Source organism: Chiroxiphia lanceolata, chromosome 7 (genome assembly GCF_009829145.1).
Source record: "Chiroxiphia lanceolata isolate bChiLan1 chromosome 7, bChiLan1.pri, whole genome shotgun sequence".
Lineage (NCBI taxonomy): Eukaryota > Metazoa > Chordata > Aves > Passeriformes > Pipridae > Chiroxiphia > Chiroxiphia lanceolata.
This window is the reverse complement of record NC_045643.1, coordinates 18,754,242-18,778,918: the sequence shown is the minus strand read 5'-3', so window position 1 is coordinate 18,778,918 and position 24,677 is coordinate 18,754,242. Positions and strand designations below refer to the sequence as shown.

Genomic DNA, 24,677 nt, shown 5'->3' with positions numbered 1-24,677 from the left:
TAAATAGCAGAAAGAAAGCGCGGAGGCCCCCGTCCTGGGTGCGGTGTGCTTTGCTCCCCGACCGCTGACAAGCGTCCCCCGCTGGGTAGGTCCCCGTCCCGGGGACCCCACGCTGCTGTCGACATCCTGCCCAACCCCACGGGGCCAGGCAACACACCGCACAGCACTGCTGCGTCGGACTGGAGACGCTGGGCGCAGGTGTTTGCGGGGAACTTTATTTAACTGAGAAAAGCGTCTGTAAAAACGACGGGGCGGGGAACGGGAAGGGAACCGTCTCCGTCTCAGCCCGCGCCCACGGTCTCCTCGTGCATCTCGGACGATCGGTTTAGCAAAACTTGTCACCGGCCAAAGGGGTGTATCCCACATCCCCCCATCCTCCCTCCGCCGGGGTCCGCGGAAACACCGCGCTGCTGGGGACACAGCCCCTGTCGCCACGTGTGCCGCCCCTCTCCACGCCCGCCGCCCCGACGGTTCGCCGCACGCCAGCGGGGAACCTTTGTCCCCCGGCCCGAGTCGGGGCTGAGGTCTCCCCGCGGCCGGCGGGAAGGTGACGGAGGGGAGAGATGCGGCCGGCCCCGCTGCTTCCTGGGGCGGCTCTGGACTCTCTTCCGCGTCCTCGCCGCCGGGTCAGCGCCGGGACCGGAGGGCAGCTGCCGCTTCCCCCTTTGTCTCTCCCGCTCCCTCCTCTCGCTTCCTTTGCACCCGACTTCCAACACCCCCCCTTCATTCTTCTCTCTTCCTCACTCCTCCTTCGACCCCCGCCTTCTCTCGCCCCCAAGCTTTCCCCAGGCTCTCAGGAGCAATCTGCCCTCCCGCCTCCCCCACTCCTCCCGACGTGTCTCCTGTGGGGCCGCCCCCCTCCGCCTTCCCCGGCCCCGCCCGAGCTCCTCATGCCAAGGCCTGTCGGAAGAGTCTCGTCCAGGCTGCGCATTCCCTACCCCGGGCAAGCTAGTCCGGGCCTCTTCATCATCTTGTCTGCAGCGGGATCTTCCTCACGGCTCTGTCTCCCGCTGCCTCCACCTCCAAGGATGGTGGGGCGACAAGGGCCAGAGACTCCCCCTCCCACCCGTTTTTGCTTCTTCCAGCACTAGGATCTCTAGGGATGCAGCCCGAAGGGATACACCCCTCAGGGTCACAGCTTGGAAGGGCACAGCTGGAAGGTGGGCATCCCTAGAGGTGGCAGCCCCGAAGGGTGCAGCCGAGGTCATAAAGTGAGGGTTCAACTCAGAGGGGTGCAGGGAATGGAATGGAGTGGAATGGAGCATTCCAGCGGGCTACATCGGGGAGGGGTCCACCCCTCGAGGGATACATCTCAGAAAGGTGCAACTGGGAGGGAGTGCTGCCTGAAAAAGAGTTAAGCCTGGAGGGATCCTATCCTCATGGGGTACATCCCAGAGGAGCTATGAGGGCTGAAGGCTGGGGGGGCTGCATCCCAGAGGGGAACATCCTAAGGGGTCCAGTCCTCCAGGGACACATCTCGGAGAGGTCCAGTCGGTGCCTCCGGCCCTCGAAGAGCCACAGAGCAGCTCGGGGGCAGCCATCAGCTCTGGCTCAAGCAAAGCTCCCACGCAGGCTGCTGGCCTGAGTGCCCCAGCCGGAGGGACACAGCGAAATATCTCTGGGGCAGGGCTGCGCCGGGGGACCAGCTCCAGGAGTACTGAGGTCCTTGGACACGTCCCTGCCCCAAACCCCTCCGGACCGTCTGGGAAGCTGGGAAACGGCAGGACTCTGTCCCGGGTGAAATGTCGCTGGCGCCAGCAGGCGGGGGAGGGGAGAGGGAGGGCGGCTCTAGGCTGCTGCAGGCAGCGCTGAGTGATTCATGGCCTCGCCGAGAAGACTGGCAGGGGCGAGATTTTATTGTAGATGAGAAAAGGGGGAAGAAGGGGGGAAGTTGCACGTTTGCGGCAACAGTTGCAACGGGGAGGGGGTGGAGGGGACGCAGCGAACGCCCGAGTCCGGATCGACACCCCCAACTACTCCCATCCCCAAATAAACTCAGCGTGGGCACCATGGAAACAATAATTTATTTAAATAATCTCTGCTGATTGTAAAAGAAACATTAAAGAGTGTTTAAGTTTTCCATAATAAATAACAAAAAATACCCTGTTTTTTTTTCCCCCCACGATCCTAGACATCAAACGGCGCAAGGGAAGGGTTAGTGGCAAGGTTGCCGGCGGGGCGGTGGAGGCGAGGGCTCGCCGCGGCTCGGCGCCCGACCCGGGGAAGCCCCGTCGGGGCACGAAACCCGCCCGGAGGCAGCGCACGGGCGGGAGCCGCGCCGGCACCGCCATCTGAGACCAGTCCCCACCCCCGCCGGACGATTTCGTTCACGGCTAAAAAGGATACCTTAAACACTGGGGGCTTTTGTTTCAAATCTACATATAAAAATTATTTATCTTTTTTTTATCGTTTTATTTTTTAATCCCCAACATCGGGGTGAGGTTATCCGCAAAGGCACCTATCAATTTTAAAAAAATAAAAAATAAAGTTAACCAGAGTTCTGCACCGGTAGATTGATGAAATGCCGGGGGAGAGGACGAAGAAGGACGAAGGGAAGGACGTGGGTACTTATTCCGCAGTGTGGTTGTTTTGGCGGCGGGAGGGCGGACCCACGGGGCTGAACGCACACGGGGTCCGCCGCTGGCGGCAACGGGGCGGGACGGGGAACGGAGCGGTTCCTCTCCGCCGGAACGGCCGGAGCCAGGTTTCACCAAAACACCAGTGGCGGCACCTCTGTGCCCCGCGGCTGCCGGACGCGACCCGCGGGCTCAAGTCTCTGCAGCGCCTAGAAGATGCTACCGCCGCCGTGGTGGTGCGGGGGCTGCGCCGGCTGCGGGAGGGGAGCGGCCGCTGGCAGATGCGCCGGGCCGCCGGGCGCCGGCGGGTACCACGAGTAGTTACCGAGGAAGGCGGCGGCGGGGCTGGGACTGGCGGTGCCGGCGCCGCCCGCCGTGCGCGGGTGCGGAGCAAAGTCCCAGGCGGGGGGCGAGGAGGGGGACGGCGGCGAAGCACTGCGGCGGGGAGGTGGCTCCGCTGGGATCTCTCCGCTCTTCCACATCTTCTTGAACTTGGAGCGGCGGTTCTGAAACCAGATCTTCACCTGGGGAGAAAGAGAGGATCAGGCGTCCGCAGCCTCTGCGGCGCCGTCCCGGCGCCCGGGTCGCCCGCGGCGGGGCAGGGATGCGCAGGTTTCGCAGGCCCGAGCAGTCTCGGCACTGCCTCGGCGGCGCTACCGCTTCGCCCGCACTCCCGCCCCTGGACCATCGAGGCGCCGTGGGCCGGCCTCTCTCCGAACCCCGCGGAGGGCGAACGGTTACCGAGGGGCGAGACGCGCCCGTGGCCCCGCGGCGGGAGAGCCCTACCTGCGTCTGTGTGAGGCCGAGGGAGGCCGCCAGCTCCGCTCTCTCGGGCAGGGCGAGGTACTGGGTTTTCTGGAAGCGCCGCTGCAGAGCGGCCAGCTGGAAGCTGGAGTAGATGGTTCGGGGCTTCCGCACTTTCTTGGGTTTCCCGTTCACGATCCTGATCTCCGGCTCGCAGTCTTCCTTCTCTGCTGCGGCAGAAACGGCGATCCCGTAAGGGAAGGTGCCCTCGCCGCCCCGGGGCCCGCCCGCAGCGCGGCATCACCGCCCGCCCCGTCGGGGCGACCCGCCGAGAACGAGCGCTCTCCCGGCCCACCCCGGCTCTCAGGCCCCGACCGCCTCCTCGCCAGGCCTGGAGGGGACCGCCGGACTCCCGGCGGCTCACTCAGCTGTGTCCCCCGCGGGGTTCGGACGTACCAGAGTCGTTGTTGGCCGGAGAGGCCCTGCTGCCGTAGGGCCCGTAGGAGCCGTAGGCGCCCGCGTAGCCCACGTCGTAGGCGGCCTTGGCAGAATAGGGGGCGGCGCCGCCGCCCGCGTAGGGGTAGGAGCCCACGGGGCCGTAGGGCGACCCGCCCGCCGCCCCGTGCTGCTGGTTGGTGTAGTAGCTGCTGTCGGTGGCCGTGGAGACAGGCAGAGTGGGGGACTCCTGCGGCTTGTGCAGGCCGCCGTGCTGGTGGTAGCTGCCAGCGGAGATCTGGCTGGCGTGCATGTCCGGCACCAGACTCTCCAGCACCCCGGTCATCCCGCGCCCCCGCCCGCCGGGGCACAGGCCGCCGCCGCCCCAGGGCCTTCTCCACGGGGGCGAGGCGCTCAGAGCCGCGCCACCATGCCCGGCGCTCCCCGCGCTCCGCCGGGGCGGTGCAGCCGCGCTCCCGCCGCGCCCGCGGGACGGGCTCTGCGCGCCGCGCGCCGCCGCCGCGGCATTTAACACGCGTCACGTGGCGCGGCGCACGTCACCTAGCAACGGCCAATGGGGAGCCCGCCCGCACCGCTCCCCCGGGCCCGCGGCGCGCGGGGACGAGCGGCCGCGGGGCCGCAGGGACTGAGACCCTCCCAGGACTGGGACCCTCCCGGGGAGTGGGACCCTCCCGGTCCCCATCGTGCGGCTCAGGTCGCCGCCCCTATGGTCGTACGGGGCGGTCCGACCCACAACGGCGAGCGTTAGGGTCTGCGGCTCGGCCCGGCTTTTTCTGCCCCGGCTGTGCCTCCCCTGTGTGTTCCCGACCGGCGGGCGACCCCAGGGTCCTCCCGTGAGCGACATCTGCACGCGAGCACGCCTGGCTGCAGGCCGAGCTGGGAGCGCCGCGTTCGAGGGTCCCTCTCAGATGTTCTAATCCCCGGGAGAACGGGCACATCGGGGGAGATCAGCACCCCGTTCTCCGTGCCATAGCGGCAGCGCTTCCCAGCGGAACCTCCGCACGTTACGCGTGTGCACCCAGCACACGTTACGCGTGTGCAGCCAGCAGCTGCTGGCGGCACCCACGGGCCATCCCGACACGCGGCAGCCGCGAACGGCGCGTTGTTGCGGCCCAGGCACGACGGCGGGGCCGGTGGTGCCAGGCACCTCCGAGCAGCCGCCCGCGTCTCTGCCCGTGGCGGCTGCACCGGGGCCATCGGGGCGCATGTCGGGCGGGCACGGCGGCGCTGTCCTTGGCCGCCCTCTGCCGGGGCAGTGCCGGGGGGCAGCGGCCAGAGTAGTGTCTCAGGGGCGCTGGGAAGCGCTTCAGAACTTTATTCTTGTCCTCTCCCTCGCTGGACTGTCCCGCAGCGCAGCGGGACCGCGCGCGGCTGCCGGGCGGGGAGCGGCCGCGTCCTTGCGGGAGCCTCCCGGGTGTTCAGTGAGGGAAGGGACGGAGGCGGCACTGATGCGAAGGTGGCTGCGAATGGATAAAAAAAGGTAAAAAGGGTAAAAAAAAGAGACACCGGCCGCCGTGGCGTTGTTTCAAGGCCCAGGGGGCAGCGGGGCGCCCCCGCACCTGCCCGGCCCCGCGAGCCCCGCGCGTGCCCCCTCAAGACCCGGCTCGCGCTCGCCCCGCCCGGCGGGGCCGCGCCCTCCCGGCGCCGGGGCTGCGGCTCGGCCTCGGCCGCTTTGAAGCGGAGCGCGGCGGGGGCCGGGCCGTCCGTGCCCGGCGGGGCGGCGGAGCTGCGGCGGGCCCGAGGGAGCGGGGCCGGGCCGGGCCGGGCCGGGCCGCCGGCGGCAGTGGCAGGTGGCTCCGGGAGCGGGACTGTGGGAGGTGTGGCGCTCGGCCGGGCCGGCGGTGAGCCCGGGGCGCGGCCTCCGCGGGAACCGACGTGCCCAGGGCTCGGGGTGGCACCACCGGGACCTGGCGTCCGGCCTTGCTGGGGCGAGCGGAGCCCGGGAGGGCCCGGGGCCGGCCGGGAAGGAGCAGCGGCGGTCACGGGGGGGGCCCGGCGCCCGCAGCAGTGGCTCACGTCCTGCTCACTCTCCCAAATATAGCTGATGTTCAGTGCAAAAGAAAGCCGGTTCCTGCAACCCGCTGTCTGAGCGACTGCTGTCCCAGGTGTCATATTTGTAGGACTATTTCTGTCCGTTGCTGGACGTGGGCCGGCAGCCTGAAACAGCCGCTGGCTGGCGCGGGAGAGGGACAGACAGCGTTTGGTGACTGTCAACAGACAGGGCAATCAGCTACCCTTCATACGTTCTGAAGCATGCGAGATGGTTTAAAGAAATACAAAGAAGAAAGAACATGTCATATTATCTCATCATAGGATTTAATAAAGCAAAGGACTTACTCGGGAATTTGTCCTTCTATGTGGCAATTTTTGTTTTTTAATTAAATATTTTAGTGCCGTATAGCTCTATGCATGTGCATAGTGATCTATACAAAAAGTAAAGGACGTGATTTTTGTTTACTTCAACTTTTTTGTTTACTTCGTTCAAGTTGTTCCTCATAAGTTAGTACAGGGCTCACAAATTTAAATGAATTGTTACATGGTAGCTACTCCAAAGTCTTACAGCTTTGTTCCTGCAGTTTGTTTTGCTTCTGTGGAGGTAGAGACTTTGCTGGAATGACCACTGAGGAGTTACTTATGCATATATTCACATGGCTGATCTTGTAGATCTGATTTTAGTATTTCTAATTGAACTTTTCTTGTGAGGTAGTTGTTTTAAACAACTTGTATAAATAAAGGTATGACTCTCTGAACTGCAAAGTTGAACAGCTTATGATAGAGGAAGACGTCAGGCAGCAGGAAGGAAGGAGGAAGGGTTGTATTAGGTAAGAAACGACTACCGTGAATGTTTTAAAACACACTTCTCTGAATCAGTCACTGTATTAGGAAGATGTTTTAAAAAATAATGGCATCAGGCTGGCCCATGTTTGTGTGTTTTCATGTTCTCATGTCAAGCTAATAATTTTAATTCTACCTTTTTACCTCTGCTTTGGGAATTGTGAATGTTACATGGATGGGTAGTTAGAAAGGACCCAGGGAGACTGGGGTGTGAGATAAAACTCAGAGGACTAGGAGTGTTTTGTATACCTGCTGTTTACTACTCGTCAGTCCTGCTTGGTTTTAGTGTTATTATTTATATCCCGTGAGAAGGAATGTTTGGGTGATACAGATTTTGTATCTTATGGACATTAGTGAGTCAGTTGCACACGGGAAAAAGATGCTTGTTTTCTCGCTGCAGAACAGTTCAGTGTTCAAAAGGTTTGGTTGTGAGGTTTATATAAATATACAGCACTTATTGCCAGAGGCTACAAAACAACTGAGCTGGCTTTGTTGTTGTTGACTTGTTTTCTGTAGAAGCATCCTCATGCTGCTAGGACTGTGGACATATTTTGTTTATCAAGTATACTAAACACAGTGTGTATAAACAAAAAAGGACCATCAGTCTTCAAAATCATCATCTCCAACTGATCAGCTTATATTTTTTTTTTTTTAACAGGGCAGTTGTATATGACTCATAGAAATGGCTACAGTAACTCCTGGTTGGTATGTTTTCTTTTTTATTAAGTATTATTTCTATGATTCCCTTCTAGAATAGACTTCTTCTGAGAAAAACGTGAAAGCACTTAAAGGCTGATGTTCTCACTTCATATACATTCTATAGATTTAACCTAGGGATCAACAGAGCAAGTTGTTCCATAATGTCTTCTCAAGTTTCACTTGAAGAGAACCACACTTAGCATGAACAAAGAGATTAATTTTTAATCTGGTGTATTTTTTAATATTATTTTCCCCATTATGATGCACATTAGGCTGAACCATTTCACTTCAGTAGGAATGTGGTGAATCTTGAGAGATAGGCCTGTTATTTCTGATAATGTTGCACAAAAGTAATTGGACAGTAGTCTCTACTGCAGTGGCACCTCAACAAGTATGGATTTCTTTTCATGGCTAAGGGAAATGCTTTCCGGTGGATTTATGGTGATACATATAATGCGTGGTATAGTCCTGAGTGTTTGCCTTAATAGTAGAAGAGTAATTTAAATCATGTGCCAGATGAAGCCATGAGAAGGGTTTATCCTTGCATTGTACCTATGAGATCTGGTATTACATTTTAGAGTGATGGTAGCAGTTAAATCTTCCTTTTCTGAGGGATTAAGCATATCACCTTTTAGGAAATTGTATGAGTCTTTCCAACACCTCTCTGTAAGCCTGCTGCCTGCTGTGCTTAGTTTCAGAATCCAACGTAATCATTTTCCTCTCTAAAAACTGTTTATTGTCTCATTCATCTATACATCAGATTACTTCATATCAAAAATCACGTAACTCTTCTGGGAAGAATATGCCCCCTTGTGTGGCTCCCTGAGGATTCCTTTCTTAGCCCCTTGTTGTAAACAGCTTATACAAGCATGATAGGAGACATGGGCTCTGTAAAATCCTTTCAGAGTTATTTATTAAGCTGTCGTGGTCTCAGATTATTTTTTTCAGTGATGATTCACTGGCAGCTGAGCACCTTTCTTCAGTAGAAACCTTTGCAGACTGGAGCACAAACTGTGACTTTTAATAGTGGATTAGTCTGGTGTTATTTAGCACAGGTGTTTCTCAGTTGTTTCTTTGTACAATGGTGGGGAAGTGCACAGCCTGATGCACTGGGGTGAGTGTCTAATACTAGCACATTCATAGGTCTAATTATTGCTACAGATGCATGATGTGGGGGTGAGAAGGAAGGTCTGTGTGCAGAATGTGAAGGCAGTAGAGCAGCAATCTTTGTAAGTGGCAGTGGGTTTTGGGAATAAAGCAGAGCATGCCCAAGCAGTCCCTCTTGCCTCCTTTAAGAATATGAAATTCTACCCTGTGCTTCAGTGGGGCCCTCATGCTGTTCTGATCACCTCTGGTGCTTCCCGGTATTTTTTTTTTCTTTACCAGATGTATCATAAGTAATACCACTGACAAAAGCTATGTGGCATGTTGGAGTCTTTTTAGTAGAATGGGATTGGTAGAACATCTAGAAAGTAATCTTTTTACTAGTGTTTTATGGGAATGTTAACCAGCCACAGGCTGGGTAATCATGGCTGAGGTACATGTATACTCTGGAACAAGTGCTTATGAGTCCACTTTACAGTGGATTTGGGCAAACTCACGTTCAGCTCGCAGCTACATCTTTGTTGAAAGTGTTTTGTATGTGAATATTTAGATGGGAAAAAAAGTCTTTAGTATGAGCATGCATGACAAATACTTTCAAGATGAATCACTAGATAATTTCTAATATTGCTGTTGATGACAAGTGTGAGAGAAGCTGAGAGGCGTATTTTGTGGGAGCAGATTTAGGCTGAGTTGATAATTATAAACTGATAATTATGAACTCTTGTTTTGCACAGGTAGTGGAGAATAGATTTTTTTGCCTTGACTGTAACATCTGTACAACCTTTACTTGTGCAGTCTAAGCACAGTTAAGCAAACTGTTCAACACTGAGAATAACCTAGGCTGCTTTGGTTTTAGCTCAAGTGTGATTATTTTAAAGGTTCAGTTTAGTGGACAATGGTATTTGGGGCTCGGAAATGCTGTATCACCTCAGTGTGGTTGGATGAATTTTGATTTGTAGTGCCTGAGGCATGGAGTGTAGTTTCTCCTGCAGGATGTTGTTTGCGATGACACCTCCTCTGACTGGCAAATAACAAGGTCTGTTCCTGATGGAAAACATGAATGTCTTGCTTGGAAGGATGAGATGTGTCTTTCACTTTAAAGAAGATATGTACAGGAACAGATCTCCTAAATGGATTATACAGCTGCAACACACTTGGGGGATGTACATTCCATCTGGAATGCCACACTAAATTGACTCAAATTGTGGACCACGCAAACTGCAGAGCTTCTTCTTGGGAACACTTGGATATACGCTCTGGGATTTGGCACTGGCTATCCCCAGCCTTTTGTAGGCAGCTTAAGTAGAGATGAAAAATTGCTTGAAGTTGTAAATTTAAAAGAAAATGTTCTTCTTTCCTGTAGTGAGAAAATATGCACATATAAAACTTACAAATTAATTGTCCTTGAAGTTAATTTGCTTTTTGTTTTTAAAAGGGATGAAGTCAAAATGATCAGAAGTGAGTACATTAATATGATTTTGAGTGGTAAAGCCACAGTTATTCTGTGAACTGGCTGGGGAACCTTTTCTTCAAGCGTATAGCTGAAGTCCATTGTGCAAGTATGAAAACAGAGAATTTGTCTGTGAGGAACACTCAAATCTCATAGTCTGCACATATATCTGTCTTGAAACTGTTCCTTCCTTGAGAGGAAGTGTGTTCAGATTCACAAGAGTTGCTGGCCTTTTGTTTTCTTGCAGTTGCTTAGCTTACAATATTGGCAGGTGCTCTGCACATGTATTTAATCTCATAGTATTTTTCCTGTTGGCAGAATGCCTAGATCTGAGAAGTATGTGCCTTTTATGAACACTGCTGTAAATCTAAATAAATTAAATTAGAATGTTGTTTTTTACTTGTATGCATGGCTGTGAGGGGTTAGTGTTGTCATCTAGACCAGCTCAAACTCCTTAAATTTCTTTTTATTTTCAGCTTGGAAGCTATATAACCCAGAAGAAAAGATCTTGAAATCAGAGAGAACACAGCAACTCCTGAGAAGAGATTATATAAAGTGGTAGGTGGGAAGTTAATTAAGTGAATTCTTTTGCCTTTGGGCCCTCTCATGTTATTAAGTGACTTTGCATGTAATTTGCTAAAGTCATTGAACAAATGCATTAAAAATAATAATAATGTGGACATTAAAGTGTAAAGAATATAAGTGGCCACAGGATGTCCCCACTGTTCCGTGCTGATACATCCTCATAGGCTGTTTATGCTGTAGTACAGAGCTTGGCATATTTCTTAAATATGATATTTTGTATTGCAGAGGTTTTGACATTTATTTTCATATTTCAAATGTTTATGTGGCAGGGCAGCCAGTTAACATCTAGACAGAGGTAGAAGGGAAAAAAGGAATTGCTTTGCTTGGTTGCTTTAGGTCTGAGTTTTCTTTTAACTTCTAAGGATTGGGAATCGATAAGACTTGATTTTTTATAAGTAACAGTTATTCATTCCATGTGAGTGCAGTTTGGTTGCTCAAATCAGAATGAAAATTTATTCAGAAAGATATTTGCTGCCCGCTTTTAAAAGCCTACTACCAGTGGTTTCCATGTTCACAGAATTACAGAATATTTTGAGTTGGAAGGGACCCACAAGGATTGTAAAGTCCAACTCTTAAGCGAATGGCCCATATGGGGATCAAAACCACAACCTTGCAGTTATTAGCACCATGCTGTAAACAAGTGAGCTAATCTCATGTTGACCAAGAAAGTGAAGGGGCATACTTATCTAAGGACTTGTTTGAACAATGCTGGTGGCGTAAAATACACTAAGGTGTGAAAGTAAAAGTAATGTTTTTGGGCTATTAGGATGGCTTACAATGGAAGTGGTTTAATTTAAGGAGAAGTGAGTCATTCTGCAAAATAAATGTATCTAAGTGGGAAGCTGGTGCAGAGAAAGCTACATAAAACTTACACCATGGCTTCCCAAAACTCTGTAAGTACTGTATGTGATGGATCAGACCGTGGCTGATACTGCACAAGGGATATATGTCCCATCCCCTCAAGTGTTCAAGGCCAGTTTGGACAGGACTTTGCACAGCCTGGTCTAGCGGAAGATGTCCCTGCCCGTGGCAAGGGGAGTTGGAACTAGGTCATCTTTAAGGCCCCTTCCAACCCAAATCATTCTATGATTGTATAAAAAGTATAAAGCATAAGGAGCTCTATGTTAGGGCTGGGACTTCATGTTAAAATATACTCCTGAGTTTGTTTTACTAAGACCGTGCTGTTACATGTAGGCTATGGCATCAATGCTTTCCTTAGGAATTCTTTATAGCTACATTACCTATATCCAGTTGCTTTGGATTTTCAGCACTTCTGAAAATCACAACCTGTGTTTTGAAGTCAGATAGTATTTTAGATGAGAAACAATGACATTTTGGGTAGCCCGTTGTGCCTGAAAATTCAAGCAGTGAGACCTTGTACGTTGGATAGGAACAAACATACGTCCACAATGATGCCTTTTTACATCATGTGGCCATTCAGCCTTCTGGGAAAGCCTGAAGAGGAAACTCTTCTTTCCCAAGCAGCTTACTGCTTTTGTTTGTCCTTTCTACAGTGCAGGAGCTGTGAATTACATTTTTGTATCAGTGGCATGCCTGCCTTTTCTTACTGAATTGAATGTTGCAGTACCAGCAGTATGCTGCAGTCTTGTTTATCTGGTAACTTCCAGGCTTGGATTGTCTATCCTGTTACAAATAGCTCTATAGGCCAGACTTGTCTGAATAACTACAGTAATTGTACTGCAAACAACAGATGACTGGCATTTCACTAGAGGTGCTTCCTCGGGACTTGGTGAATTTGAACTTGCTTTCTCAAGAACTGCTCTTAGAAGTAAGCTTGGAGTACAGCACTCAACATATCATCTAAGTCTATTCTTGTCCATGAGGACATGCTGCACGAATCTATGTGATTGTATATGCGTTTATTATTGAAAGAGCTTCAGGGGAGACAAATGTTTTCTCTTTTCCAGCATGCTGTACCTTTTGGGTGTTTTATTTGGAATGTAAGTTCGCTTTTTTGTGTCTGTGGTTTTTATGACAGTATTTTTATAAAGGAAGCATATGCTATCATCCACTTCAGTATGTGCAAGATTCCCACTGGACCTGATTCATACTACTGCTACTGCTGCCTGCTTAGTCATTTGGCTCACTGACATCAGAGGTAGTTTTGCATGAAAGAAAAAACTCTGATTGAGTTGTTAGTGGGGATAACTGTTCAAAACAATGAGACTCTTATGTATCCAGAGGCTGCAAATCTTGACTTGGACCCGTCTTTGAACTCTTGCACTGACTGATGTGAAGGGATCCAGTGATGAAAGCTAATCACTAAGTAGATAAAACTTTCACAGTGCTTTTGGAACTGAAAGGCTGCAGTTGCAATACAGTGTGTGCAAGCTCCCTGTGAGCTGGGAAGGTCATGCATGGGCAACTGGGCTGTTGAACTCTGAGTGATCAGGTTTGTAAGGAGCCTGCAGTGCTGCTAATTCAAGAATCCTGTTGTATGAATCTTAGTGCTTTGAAGAGTTAAATGCATTACTAAGTGCACTGCAGCAAAGGAAAATGCTACCCTACAAACAGGGGATTTCTGTGCTTTAATTGAAGCTGTGAACAATTGCTCTTGAACAATGTGAGGCAGCACATATTGGAGGAATAATTGCCCTTCAGACATAAACTATACAGTATAAGCGTTGTAAGCTTGCTTCAGAAGACTCTTTGTGTCCCCTTGGTTGCTGCCTTTCTTTTTCCTTCTTGCATACACATACCTCCCTGGAATGAGGAATAATTAGTGTAATTTTTTAGTGAGAGAGCTAGCTGCCCAGAGGTTATGAATTCTCTCATTTTCTCATCACCTGACAGGAATGAGGCAGGAGATGGAGTTCCTGCCTGGATGGGTTCAGGTTACATTCCCCATCTCATTCTATGGATCTGGCCCTGTAAATGGTTAGGAAAAGGCAGCAATAAGAAATGTGGTCTCAGGCCCTCTATACAGTATGGCAATGATGGTGTGACTCTTTGGGCTCTCTGTGTGTCTGTGTGGCACAGTGGTGCTGTGGTTGGAGTGTAGCAGCTCCCAGCTTGCTGTGGGAATGGAGATTTGGATGTTGCCGTCTCCAGCCCGAAGAAATGTATGCCATGTCCTCAACCAGCTTGATTTCGGGAAAGAAAAACTGGGTGGGAAACATTGTGTGTTCAAGTGATTTGCTTTATGTTAGCTGGTCCAGTCTTGACAAAATCCAGGAGCAGAGACAGATAGGAAGGTGTGTTCATAGCCACATTGTCAGGAAAATAAACTTTCTTCCAGGAGAGGGCATATTTCCACTAGGTTTGTGCCAGTACAGCTGTGTTGGCAGGCAGACTCCAGCCCTCTGACTGAGAAGGACATTCTGTCTTTGACCTTTCAATCATTCAGTGATGAAACCAGACCTTTCCTGGCAAACTCTGGCATGGTAAAATAGGTGTGACAAGAAGCATTCCTCTAACTGGTAACTAGCTGTGGCTGCCAGTTGGTACTTACCTAACATGTGGCCTTACATATTTTTACATGTCGAATTCTGATGTTATGTCAGTGGTAGGGAAGCTGGGCAGGGGAGAAGAGAGTACTGTTGAGTGTGAAAGTTACCTGATGCTGGAGAGGGAATGGGAAGGAGAGAGCACTTTCATCTTTCAAATGAGGCGAGGGACCAATGTGTTTTAAAGTCCAGAGATTTGCTGTTAAGTTGAACCAGAGCTTGCTTTCCTGTTATTAAACTTCTTTTTTGTTATGCATGAAGAAGACATTAAATACTTTTGAATTCTAAAAGTGTCCTCACTGTTCTGGGGAGAATTGGATAGAAGTAAGTTAAGAGTTTCTGGGAGTATCTGTCTTTCAAACAAAAATATGCTTTTGTTGATCCCTGGTTTGCATGACCTAGTGAACTCGTTAAGGTTCTCTGCACTATTCTGCAGAGACTTGATAATAACCTTACACTGTAATTAGCAGTTCTTCAAAGAAATACCAAGCTTCAACTAATGTATTACCATTGATGATTTACTCGGTGAACTGATAGCAAAGGTAGACAAATAACTGCCTTTTCCCCCTCATATGCTGCCCAGCAGTTACTTAAGCATATTACAGGGAGGTAAATAAATTGGACCTTTCTTTTTTCAGGTGACATGTCTGACAGCTAGATGTTTTCTTGTTACCTCTCACGCATTTTCTTTTTTGACAGCAGCAACTCACCTGATAGAGTTGATGTGCTGTTTTTAACACAAGTGTAGTGTCTATTGTTTAGCCAGAAAGTCAGTGATGCATCATCTCTTGAATTTCTGTTAGTTTTAAATTCTCATTGCTGTATCCTTCCTTTCTTATACTGTTTTTTGGAGGGGTTGTTTTTGTTTCTTTGTTTGGTTGGTTGTGTTTTGTTTGTTTTTTTTTTACCGTAAGGATGAGCCACATTCTCATGGAAGTTGTTAGGGATGCAGTTACATTTAAAATGACATTTAAAAACAAATATACATCATGTCTGTTGCTTAATTGCACGATGATATATAACAATACTTAGTTCATCCACATACACAAATGTGCATTGGCAGTTTTAACAGGAGGTTCTGCAGGCTTAGTCTTCCTCCCTGGTTATGGTACTTGAAGGTAAAAAATACAGCTGTATAGTTATGAAAGCCAGCAGAAAAATCTCTTTTACAATAGCAATGGTTATACTCTTACATCCTTATTCCCTGCCATTGTGCACTACTGAAAATGGATAATTGAAGTTGGGAGTCAATGTAAACCACAACAGTCTTCGTGAAAAATGTGAAAAATAGTTTTAAGAATTTTGTCAAGTAGCTTTAAGCTGTGCTTAGGCGTAATATCAGGAAATCTCAGACAATCCTCTACAGAATCTACAGAGGGAATAGCAACCATATTGCAGACTTAATGCAGTGCCTTCAGGAGGTTTTCTGGAGGTAGTGTTTGGACCTAATCTGCACACAGCATTCATGAAGAGAAGCATCTCTGGGTAATCCCTTATTTGCATTGGGTATTTCCACTCTTGCCTGAAGGAGCAATGCCTGAACTTTCTTCTGCATGAAACTGAAACTTCAAAACCATGTTGTTGCCAAGTGTGTCTGGTGTATTTGTCACTGGAGCATGGCAGTATCTCTTGAACAAACATCACTATTGGGACGAGATGATTAATGGATTAGTGCTTTCTAAATGTGTCCACTTGGCTGTACTGTAGATTTATAAATACATCCCTCTCCTGGCTTGTTTCTTAAATTAGTACTTCACCTGAAGTTGACAAACTTTTAATTTCTTGGGATGCTTCCAAAGTTCTGGTATCACATCGTCTGGGAGAACAAGACTTTGGAAAATCATCCTGAATGTAGCATAAAGATCTACAGCTTACAACCTCTGCTGATTTTTTGTGTTTTCTCTTATATAACTTGAATACAGAAAATGTGAAATTCAGTAGTTTTGTTAGTCTGTCTGTGTGTCATTTTCAGTATAGTTTTTTGGGCAAAGAGCATAGTTTTGGAGTTCTGGAGTTAGGGTAGGGGATATATGAGCTGTGTGCAACCACAGGGACTGGCATCCCATCCTTCTAGGGTTCACTTCCCTGTCATGCTGCCTATGGCCCTCGGGAAATGCCTAAAGGGGGCAGGAGTCAGGAGGGAGACTCCTATCCACCCAAAACAGTTGCAGAGGAGGGCTCTATATCATGATCCCTGCTCCTCGGTGGGTCCAGCTGCTCCAGTATCCACCCTGGCAGGGGATTGGATTTACAGGGACAAGCGTGGCAAAGCCAGTAGGATTTGTGCAATGTGGGGACATTAAGGATGGGTGTAAGGAAATGAAGAAACCTGGTCTAGTGGAAGGCATCCCAAGCCATGGCAAAGGGGTTGGAACTAGATTGTCTTTAAGGTCCCCTCCAACCCAAATCATTCTATGATTCTATGTGGCTGATCTCCAGTAGACTCGTAATGCTGTGACCTCTTCTGAGGTACAGGAAAATTAAAACAAGAGCAATGCACTGTCACAGATGTCTAGTATAATCTCTACCAATGTGTTCCCAAGCAAAGATCTGGACTCCACCTAATTTGAAAGCTGTTTTAATAGATGCTAGTAGTTCTACTTGTTTCATATCTCTAACATTGAATATCATAAATTGGGAATTACATTTCAGTAGAAATTACATGTTACATATCTTTCTTAGGATAGCAGAGTATAGCTATCGATTTATGGATTACTTAAATGAAATATTCTCTATTATTATTACATATTTCTCTATCAAACACAATATTAGCTTTAAAGATCATGCAGAGAGGAACAGTGTTTGGTAATGCATAGCATGAGCAAACAGCGTTACTGGGCAGTCTGACCACCCGGCTTATAACAAAGGCTTTGGCTTTCACATCAGTGAGATCTTTGTATTGCTGCCAGCATGCTTTCCACAACAGTGCTTCATGGTTGTGTAAAACTTGTGAGAGCAGAAGACTTATAGAAATAACAGGCTACACCATTATGCAGCAAGATTATACACTGCTTATCATAGATGAAGTGCTAAGTACTGGCTGAGTCATCAAAGAGATTGAGATTGATGTGTGTGTGAGTGGATGGCTGCATATTTAACTTCTTCCTTGTGTTCCTTAGTGTAATAGTGTCTTAGTTGTTGAGCCTGAGTACTTTCACTTACTCTTGCTGTGATTAGCTACTGCCAATTTTGACTGAGCACCAGTCACAATAAGGAGTAGCTCTCTAACCTTGTTTTTTCTTAGCTGATATGTATCTGCCAAATTCCTTAAAAGAAGCTTTATCCTTCTTACTTGGTGCTTTCAGTTTCAAGATTACCTGGATTTATACCTCTGAATTGTGCTTGATCATGTTGGAGAGTGATGGTTTTAACAAATTTTTTAATTCAAAACAGTTTCTTTTATAAAATTAAGTAGCTTCTTCTCTATTATATAGATGTCTAGCACTTTCCTCCTTTTTCTTGTGCCTATCGATGTTTACTTCAAATACATCTTAGTTATTGCAGTGGAATCAAAGACATTACAACATGTAATGTTTTTACATAGGCAAAACAGTGTCTTGACTTAAAGCCAATAATAAAATAATTGATGACTTAAACTACAAGAACTTAAACCAGTAATTTCTCTGAAACACTTTCTTCTGTCTGGAAAATCAGGAATCTGCTTTACAAAATAGACTGGAGCATTAAGGAAACTTACAGGTGAAGTAATTGAAACACTATAGTGCTACCCTGAGAACAACTAAAGACCATGACAACTTTACCTTCAGGAAAGAACCCTACAGTTCTTATTATCAGTGAGCATTAACACCTCTTACAGTAGACAACACTAAGGTATTGGTATTACAGAAAATAAGAGCTTGCTATTTCCTGAACAACTTAAAAATAGATATCATAGTAAGTATATTTCATTATGTGCTCTACAAGTACTTCAGTTTAGCTGCACAAGAGACTTTTGGGGGCATTTGTTTTGTTGTTTAGCTGCTAAGACTTCGTTAGGGGTTTTTTTTTACTGACAGTCAGTCAGTAACATCATTTGAAACTGATAAGTGGTACTGAGCAATCAATAAGCTTGCTTTCAGGGCTGACTGACGTGCTGGTTATTACTGTAGTCATGTCTGGCAACCACAGCTGCTGTTGTCTGTAACACCAGTTTCACGTTTTATTTTGTAAGGCTGCTGCAAGCCTCAGATGAGGTCACATGACTATAAACAGCAATGAGTGAGAAGAGATAAAGTTGTAGGATCCTAATTTTTACACTTTAAGGAAATAAGGGAATCTGTAAATCTGCTACAAAAATGTGGAATGAGAGCTGAGAAGAAAGAAAAAGCAGCAGTAATCTGAAAACAGTGACAAGTGTCTAAGGAGCTGTGCTTCAGGGTTAGGGGGTTTGCTGACTTTTAGACCTCTGCCTATTAGGTCATTAATTCCTGGCTTCAACCTTTGATCTTTCTGCAATTCTGGAAGCTCTCTTCATGTTTTTCCAACACAAGGCCAAAGTTGTGTGATTACAATGAGGCCATTGTATTAAACATCCCACATAGGGATACAGAACAGAAGACTCAGAGAAGTGGCTTATGTTGCAAGAATGCAACAATCCACATTGTAAAATGTATATTAATCTCAAACAGCCTTTATTAAGGCTGAATAAGGCGTGATTATTTTTGTTTAAATAGAGCTTAGGAAGTTGCACCTCAAGACAAGTTAAAGGATGGATAATCTAAGCTCCACTGTGACGCATTAGGCAGAGAGAAAGGGGCTGTTCGTCAAACCAGGACTGCTGGAGAGCAAAGCTCTTGGAAGACAATGAGGAGCAAGCAACATGAGATACGAAAACATCACTAGCATTAAAAGATTATTTTCACTATAGCTAACCATGCCTTGCTGACTGTTTACATGTAAGTGGTTTACTTACTCTCTATGAATTTAAAGTACAATTTATACCAACAGTATTTTTGTTTAATGAGGTAAATTAGATTTAAGACCTATGAAAAGCTGTAGAAATTTCAGCATAATATAGCAAGATAAAAAATCCCCTGAAATAATTAATCTGACATTATTTCTTTTGCCTATTAATAAAATACCACATCCCTGATCATATTAGAATATTATTTACAAATCAGGATTTTAAATACCAGAGAGTGAAGCTAACACTTTGTGAAGTATATTATCCACAAGATATTCATATTAAATCCCCAAAATCTTTACACAGTTGATTATGTACACAGAACTATGTTATGTGTATTGAAACTTGGACAACTTTGCCGTAACTCTCAATAATGTTATATCTCAAAAACCACCAGAATTGATAAATTATGCACCACAGATTAATTAGAGACTTGGCTAACTTGAAATTACACATCCCAGGGAGCTGTGTGTCCTCTGAGGCAGGGCAGAAGATGCTGTATGTATGTATTTCTTAAGAAGGGTTCCCCTGTTTGATTTTTAGGAAACATTTTCTTTCTCCCTTGGTATTTAGGTGAGTTACTTGGTAGTGTCTTCAGTGGTTTCTGGAATTGCCATGCATGACTGCCTTCCCTGTTGATTTTTATGGGCCAGATTCTTGGCCATTGTAAGGTGTCATTGACCATTCAGGAGCATCATTGCAGATTGGGGAGTACAATGTAGAAATTGTAAACACCATGGCCTCCCCAGTGTCTTTGAAGTTGTTCTAGTTTGTGGAGTAGGGTCAACCAAAGAGCTCTAACCTGCTTTCTGAGGCTGTGAAAGAAAAGAACTTGGAAATACCTGGAACTTCCTGATTACCCAAGGCTACTCTCTTACATATTTGCTAACATATTTGCTAATATTTTGCTCCTTCTATGGAAATGCTTTATTTTTCCTAGCTTTCCTTTTATTCTACTCTACCACCACTGACAATCTGAACTATGTGTCTAGTAAGCTAATGGGTTCCCAGGGCACAGCTTTTGAACTATTTACCAGCTCTGACTGAAGCACAGACATCTTGTTGGTAGTGCAGCACCTCTTCATCATCCTCCTCGTCTGTATCTAGTTTAGATGTGCTGACCGTCTGTTCCCCTCCTCCATGTTGCTCAGAGAGCCTGCCCAGGAGCAGTGGGTGAGGCACTGAGTCATGGAAACAGGAACTGTATATGCCACACTGGCAGGGTCTTAGAGCACATTGGGGCTGACTCCAAGACAGATTCATTCAAGCTCACTCTTGCCTCTCAGGCTTAACCACTGGCAGGCTCTGTCTTGTCCCACATACCAACACCTGGACTCACATGGGGTTACAGAGGAGAGTCCCAGGATGTCTGTGCTGTAAACAAAGATGTAACTGTGGAGCCAAATACTGAAATCTTTTTAAGGTCTCGTAGCCTGGAAGATCTGTGTCATGAAATCTGTTTCAGCTAGTTCAGTCTGGTGACTTTGCATCTTTTTATTTTCAATTTTTTTAAGGATAAAAACCAAAGGGACCCATTAGATTATCTTTCTTGGTCACTCTCTGAAAATTAGCCTAGCTACTAACTTACTTAGCAAACAAAACTGACAAATGTATAATAAACTGTAATTAGAAAGAATCCTCGGACTAGTGTAGGCATTAATAGCAATAGGAAAGTTAGGAAGTCACACTGTAATCAGAGGATGGTGTCTAAAATGTTACCATTAAAAAAAAAATTGAAAACCCTTCTTGTTTTCTTTGATACCACTACCAAATATTTTTCTATTTGGAAATTATATGCTTTTCCGTTATTAAAAAAGGAGCATGACAGCATACCTAGGCTTCCTGTTAAGGTGTGATATCTTCCTACACAGTCAGTAGGCAGAGTGTCTTTACCAGGAAATGACTGAAAATCTTCCTGGAATATGACAGATGACCTGTCCAGAGCCAGCTGTCACTGACAGTCCTGGTAGAGATAGATCTCTAATAGAGTCCAGTAGTTTGGGATATATTTTAGTTCGTGGCAGCCCTTCTTTTGGGTTCAAAGAGCTGGATCAGTAACTTACTACTGCCAGTTGGAATACTTAATTTATATCTTGTATCTTGCTGTGTTCAGTCTGAAGAGTGAAACTATTCATTTCATGTTGTTTTTCTTATTTAAGTATTATCACTTAAGCAGTACTTCACAGTGTCTGACAACATGGCTTTAAAAAGTTAAGGTTCTTTAATAAATTTAGGAACCCACAGCCCTGTGAATTTGGCTTGCTTTTCTGCAGTGTTACTGTGCAACTATGCATGCTTATCCTTGGCTACACTGGGTTTGATCTGTGTGAGTTTGCAGAAATGAATAGCCAGCCCAGTGGGATCAAACTTCTTGTGGAAATTGGCTGCTCTGTTGCAGGGACTGCCAGTTTTATTCAGGAATAGAGGAGGCCCATGGAGCTGAGTATGGTGAAGATTTGATCTATTTACTGGTTGGGAATGGTTTTGCATGTGCACATTGTTAAAAGTTTGTCACGGTATTGAGAGCCCTCAGTAGAGCTCAGTATGTAAAAACTGCAGTCAGCATGGCTTGCCTGTGCCATTCAGAACAGGTAAAGCAAGGTGGACCCTGGATACCAAGAGTGGGCAGGGTGTTCCCTTTGCAGGAAGAAGCATGCATGCCTGTTGCTCTTAAAACCCAGTAACTTGTGTTACTGAGCACAGTTAGTCTGCTGTGTGGGTGGGTGGGGAGCTGGAGTGCTGGAGACACTGGAGGTAGTGTTTCTCTTCCTTTTTAATTTTCCATTGCTTAGCGGTGCAAAGGCACTTCCCTATATCCTGAAGCTGGCTGTGATCCTGTTGTAACCCTGTTTGTGCTATAAAGGGCAAATCTGCTCAAGCAACTGTAAAGTCATCCTGATTCTTTGAATCAGTAACAAACTGGTGCTGAAGGATTCCTGTGCAGGGTAGGGTGAGGGAGGGAAAGGCAGGTGGGCCCAGGACATGGCCCAGGTGCTCAGCTTGGACTGTCTGTAGTGACCACTAACCCTCCCAGCATCACTTCTCCTTACTCTCACACTGCTGCTCACCCTCAATTAGCCCATCTGCCACTCTAGCCTTGTATGGCTCATTGCCACCTCATGTCATGCTTCTTGTATACCTGAGTACAAGACCCAGGGACACTTGAGGTCTCTCATGGGTTGGCTGCAGTCTCATTTTCACCTCTGAACTCTCCCCAGAACCCGTGGTTTGGCCTCTGGTGATACCGGAGACTGTGCTACTGGCTCCAGGGCATACTGAGAAAGATTTAATAAATCCCTAAAGGAAGTTAAATGAAGTGAGGTCAAGTTTGTCCTTGCACTCTAACACCTCAGGTTCACGTTAGCCTGGCAGTGGCTGACACTGTCTGAGTGAGGTGGTCCTGCTGCCAGGGTTGCTTTTCCCCATGCTGGACTGGCCCCTTCATGTGCTGGCGTAAATGTACTTGTGCTAAACTGTGCATACAGTAGAGTGGCTTAATAGTGAAGTGACAACCTTGATGCTCTTCAGTAGTACCTTTTTCTGTGCCATTGGCACACACAGTTACGTAAACCTTAAGGTGTGTCCAAGAAGCAAAGTGAGACAGTTGTGTGGCCTGAGGCATAGGACTTAGGTTTGAGAAATGTGTTGCAACATTTTTGAGGGGGATGGAAGGGAAAAAAGGAGAATTGGCCTTTCCCCCCCCACCTCCACTGCTTTCCCTGTGACTTGGAAATACAGCTTTGAGCTGTAAGGGTTGATTTGAAGATTTCCACACTAGGCTCTTTGATCCCACTCTTTATGCACTTTGTGTCTCTGGAGTGACAGAACTGAAGATGGATTTTTCTTTTGGTAGGGCAAATGCAAACTCTCTCTAAACAGGAAAGACATTTTAATACTCAGAAACATTTTTCTGTAACTGAAATGCTGCATCTCTTGCATCTCTGATATTTGTACCCTTTCCTGGGTTGCTTCCAGGGGTGTGCAGGAGAGAAGTATTTAACAGCAGAGGAGACTGTCATGGACTCAGGAAGGTCTGAAAACAAAACAAGCTATGTAAAAATTCAAATGATCTCATTCTCTTCCCTGTTTTTTGTTCTTTTTACAAGATGATGACAGACATTGACTTGCTGGACTTCTGTTTCAGCTGCATGTAATATATTCCAGAGCAGCAGAAGACACAAAAGCCATTATATTGAAAGTGTAAGTTAGCTTGTACTCAGGACTGTTGCCAGATCAGAGGACAGTGTGTGAAGCATACAAATGACAGAGCTGAGTATGTGGCAATGATAATCAGGCCAGAGAGGGGCTGCCACCTTTTTGCTCCAGCAATACAAGAATTGGCAAGGAGAGAAAGAGCAGAGTCTCGGAGCTATTCATGAAGAGGAGAGAAAAAGGCATTAAATTAGCATTTAGTGTTTCTAGCTGCCAAAATATCTCACTTAGGCTGCGTGTGACTGCAGGTCCCTGTATTCCTAGCAGCATGTTTCTTAAGCCCGAGGAGTCTGGGGAGGAGCTGGGAAGCACCCACCATAGTGCACTCCCAGACTGCAGTAGAGTGTGAAAGCAGGAGTTGGCTGCCAAGTGGTAGCTTCTGCTGGATGGTTTAAGCAATGGAAATCTGTGGAAATCTACCTGGGATGTGTATGGAGCTAAATTGAGTGACAGAGTTCTAGTTGAAACTTCAGCTTCCAGCTCTGTGCCAAGATTAAAGGAAAGACAAGATGTGCAGGTTGGATGTACTTAAGTGTAGGAAGGAAAATTGCTCTTCAGCTTGAGCAATGTCTTCCTCTTCCCCAGACAGAACAGCCTGAAAGCACTACCTCCAGATGTGTGGGACCAGCAGGCAGTTGAACGAGGCTAAATTGCCTTGTCTAGAGTTTGAGAGTTTTTATCCACACTCTTGACATTGGACTGGATTATAAACTAGGAAACAGAAGCAGCTGAGTTATGTGAAACACAGCAGTGTGAGATCTGCAGCTAAAACAGGGTTCAGATAACTACTGTGTTGTCCATGAATGACTGGCAGATGCAATCCACGTATTCTTAGGGAGGCTTTGTATCCTGACACTTAAGAATGAGGGACTGTGGTTGCATTGTGCAGGACAGACACAAGGAAGCGCAGGCCATCAGTACATAGCTTATTGATGAATACAGTTACTTTAAGAGATTTGCAAAGCTGTATTGCCCATTTTTCTTTCTCTTTTGCAATGTTTTATCAGAGGTAGCCCAGATGTATTTATTCTGTTTGCCAAAGCTGCTTGGTGGAATCTTGTTTTGATGAAGGCTAATCATTTAGAGTCTATGTCAATGAATGTGTGTATCAATAAGCTGCCCTTAAGACACTGGAGTGTATAGCAGATTAGTATCCTTCGAGTTGTTATATGGATTTTTAAATATGCTTTAATCTCTTGCTACCTCTTCTCTGGAAGACTGATTTTTAAGTAGCAAAGCTGATTAAAGCTTTTTAAGTTTTGGGTTTTGTTCTTTTTTATTTTATTTTTATTTAAAAGGAAAGGACTACATATACTTTTATCTCTTAACAATTGTTCACCTTGGCTGTGAGTAAATGTTTACTCTCATAATTTAAAATATAGCCATTGTGATAGTGTCTTGTTCCACAGTGTTCGGCTGTGACTCTGGTGCTAATTTATTCAGTTAATCATTAAAAGAACAGTATTGCTTGCCAGTAACAAAGCAGAGTTTGAGACTGAAATAAAACTGCTGCAGAGGCTTAAGGTGGAAACTGATGTAGGAATAATAGCAATGGACCACCAGCTGGGTAAGATTTGGCTTTTATGTCTGTTTACTTTTGGATATAGAGGGAGAAAGTAACTTGGAAAGAGGAAGAAAAGTACTTC

The 24,677-nt window shown here is 46.8% G+C and overlaps 2 protein-coding genes across 3 annotated transcripts in view; one reads left to right on the top strand and one right to left on the bottom strand.

Annotated features, from left to right (window-relative positions):
* Positions 1–2,116: 2,116 nt before the first annotated feature.
* Positions 2,117–4,187, bottom strand: DLX2 (distal-less homeobox 2). 2 transcript variants are annotated; one of them, XM_032693266.1, is made up of 3 exons: positions 3,777–4,187; positions 3,363–3,550; positions 2,117–3,100 (listed from the first exon to the last, which is right to left on the bottom strand). In XM_032693266.1, the coding sequence occupies exons 1-3, from the start codon at positions 4,099–4,101 to the stop codon at positions 2,786–2,788; spliced, it is 828 nt and encodes a 275-aa protein (XP_032549157.1). In that variant the 5' UTR covers positions 4,102–4,187; the 3' UTR covers positions 2,117–2,785. The 2 variants fall into 2 exon arrangements, with proteins under 2 accessions (XP_032549157.1, XP_032549158.1); XM_032693267.1 differs by having other exon boundaries at positions 3,363–3,547.
* Positions 4,188–5,111: 924 nt separating this feature from the next.
* Positions 5,112–24,677, top strand: part of ITGA6 (integrin subunit alpha 6) — a 135,884-nt gene continuing 116,318 nt past the window's right edge. The window contains exons 1-3 of the mRNA XM_032692878.1: positions 5,112–5,256; positions 7,270–7,316; positions 10,341–10,422. The gene's annotated coding sequence lies outside the window, so the exon portion shown is untranslated. The remainder of the gene's footprint in view (positions 5,257–7,269; positions 7,317–10,340; positions 10,423–24,677) is intronic.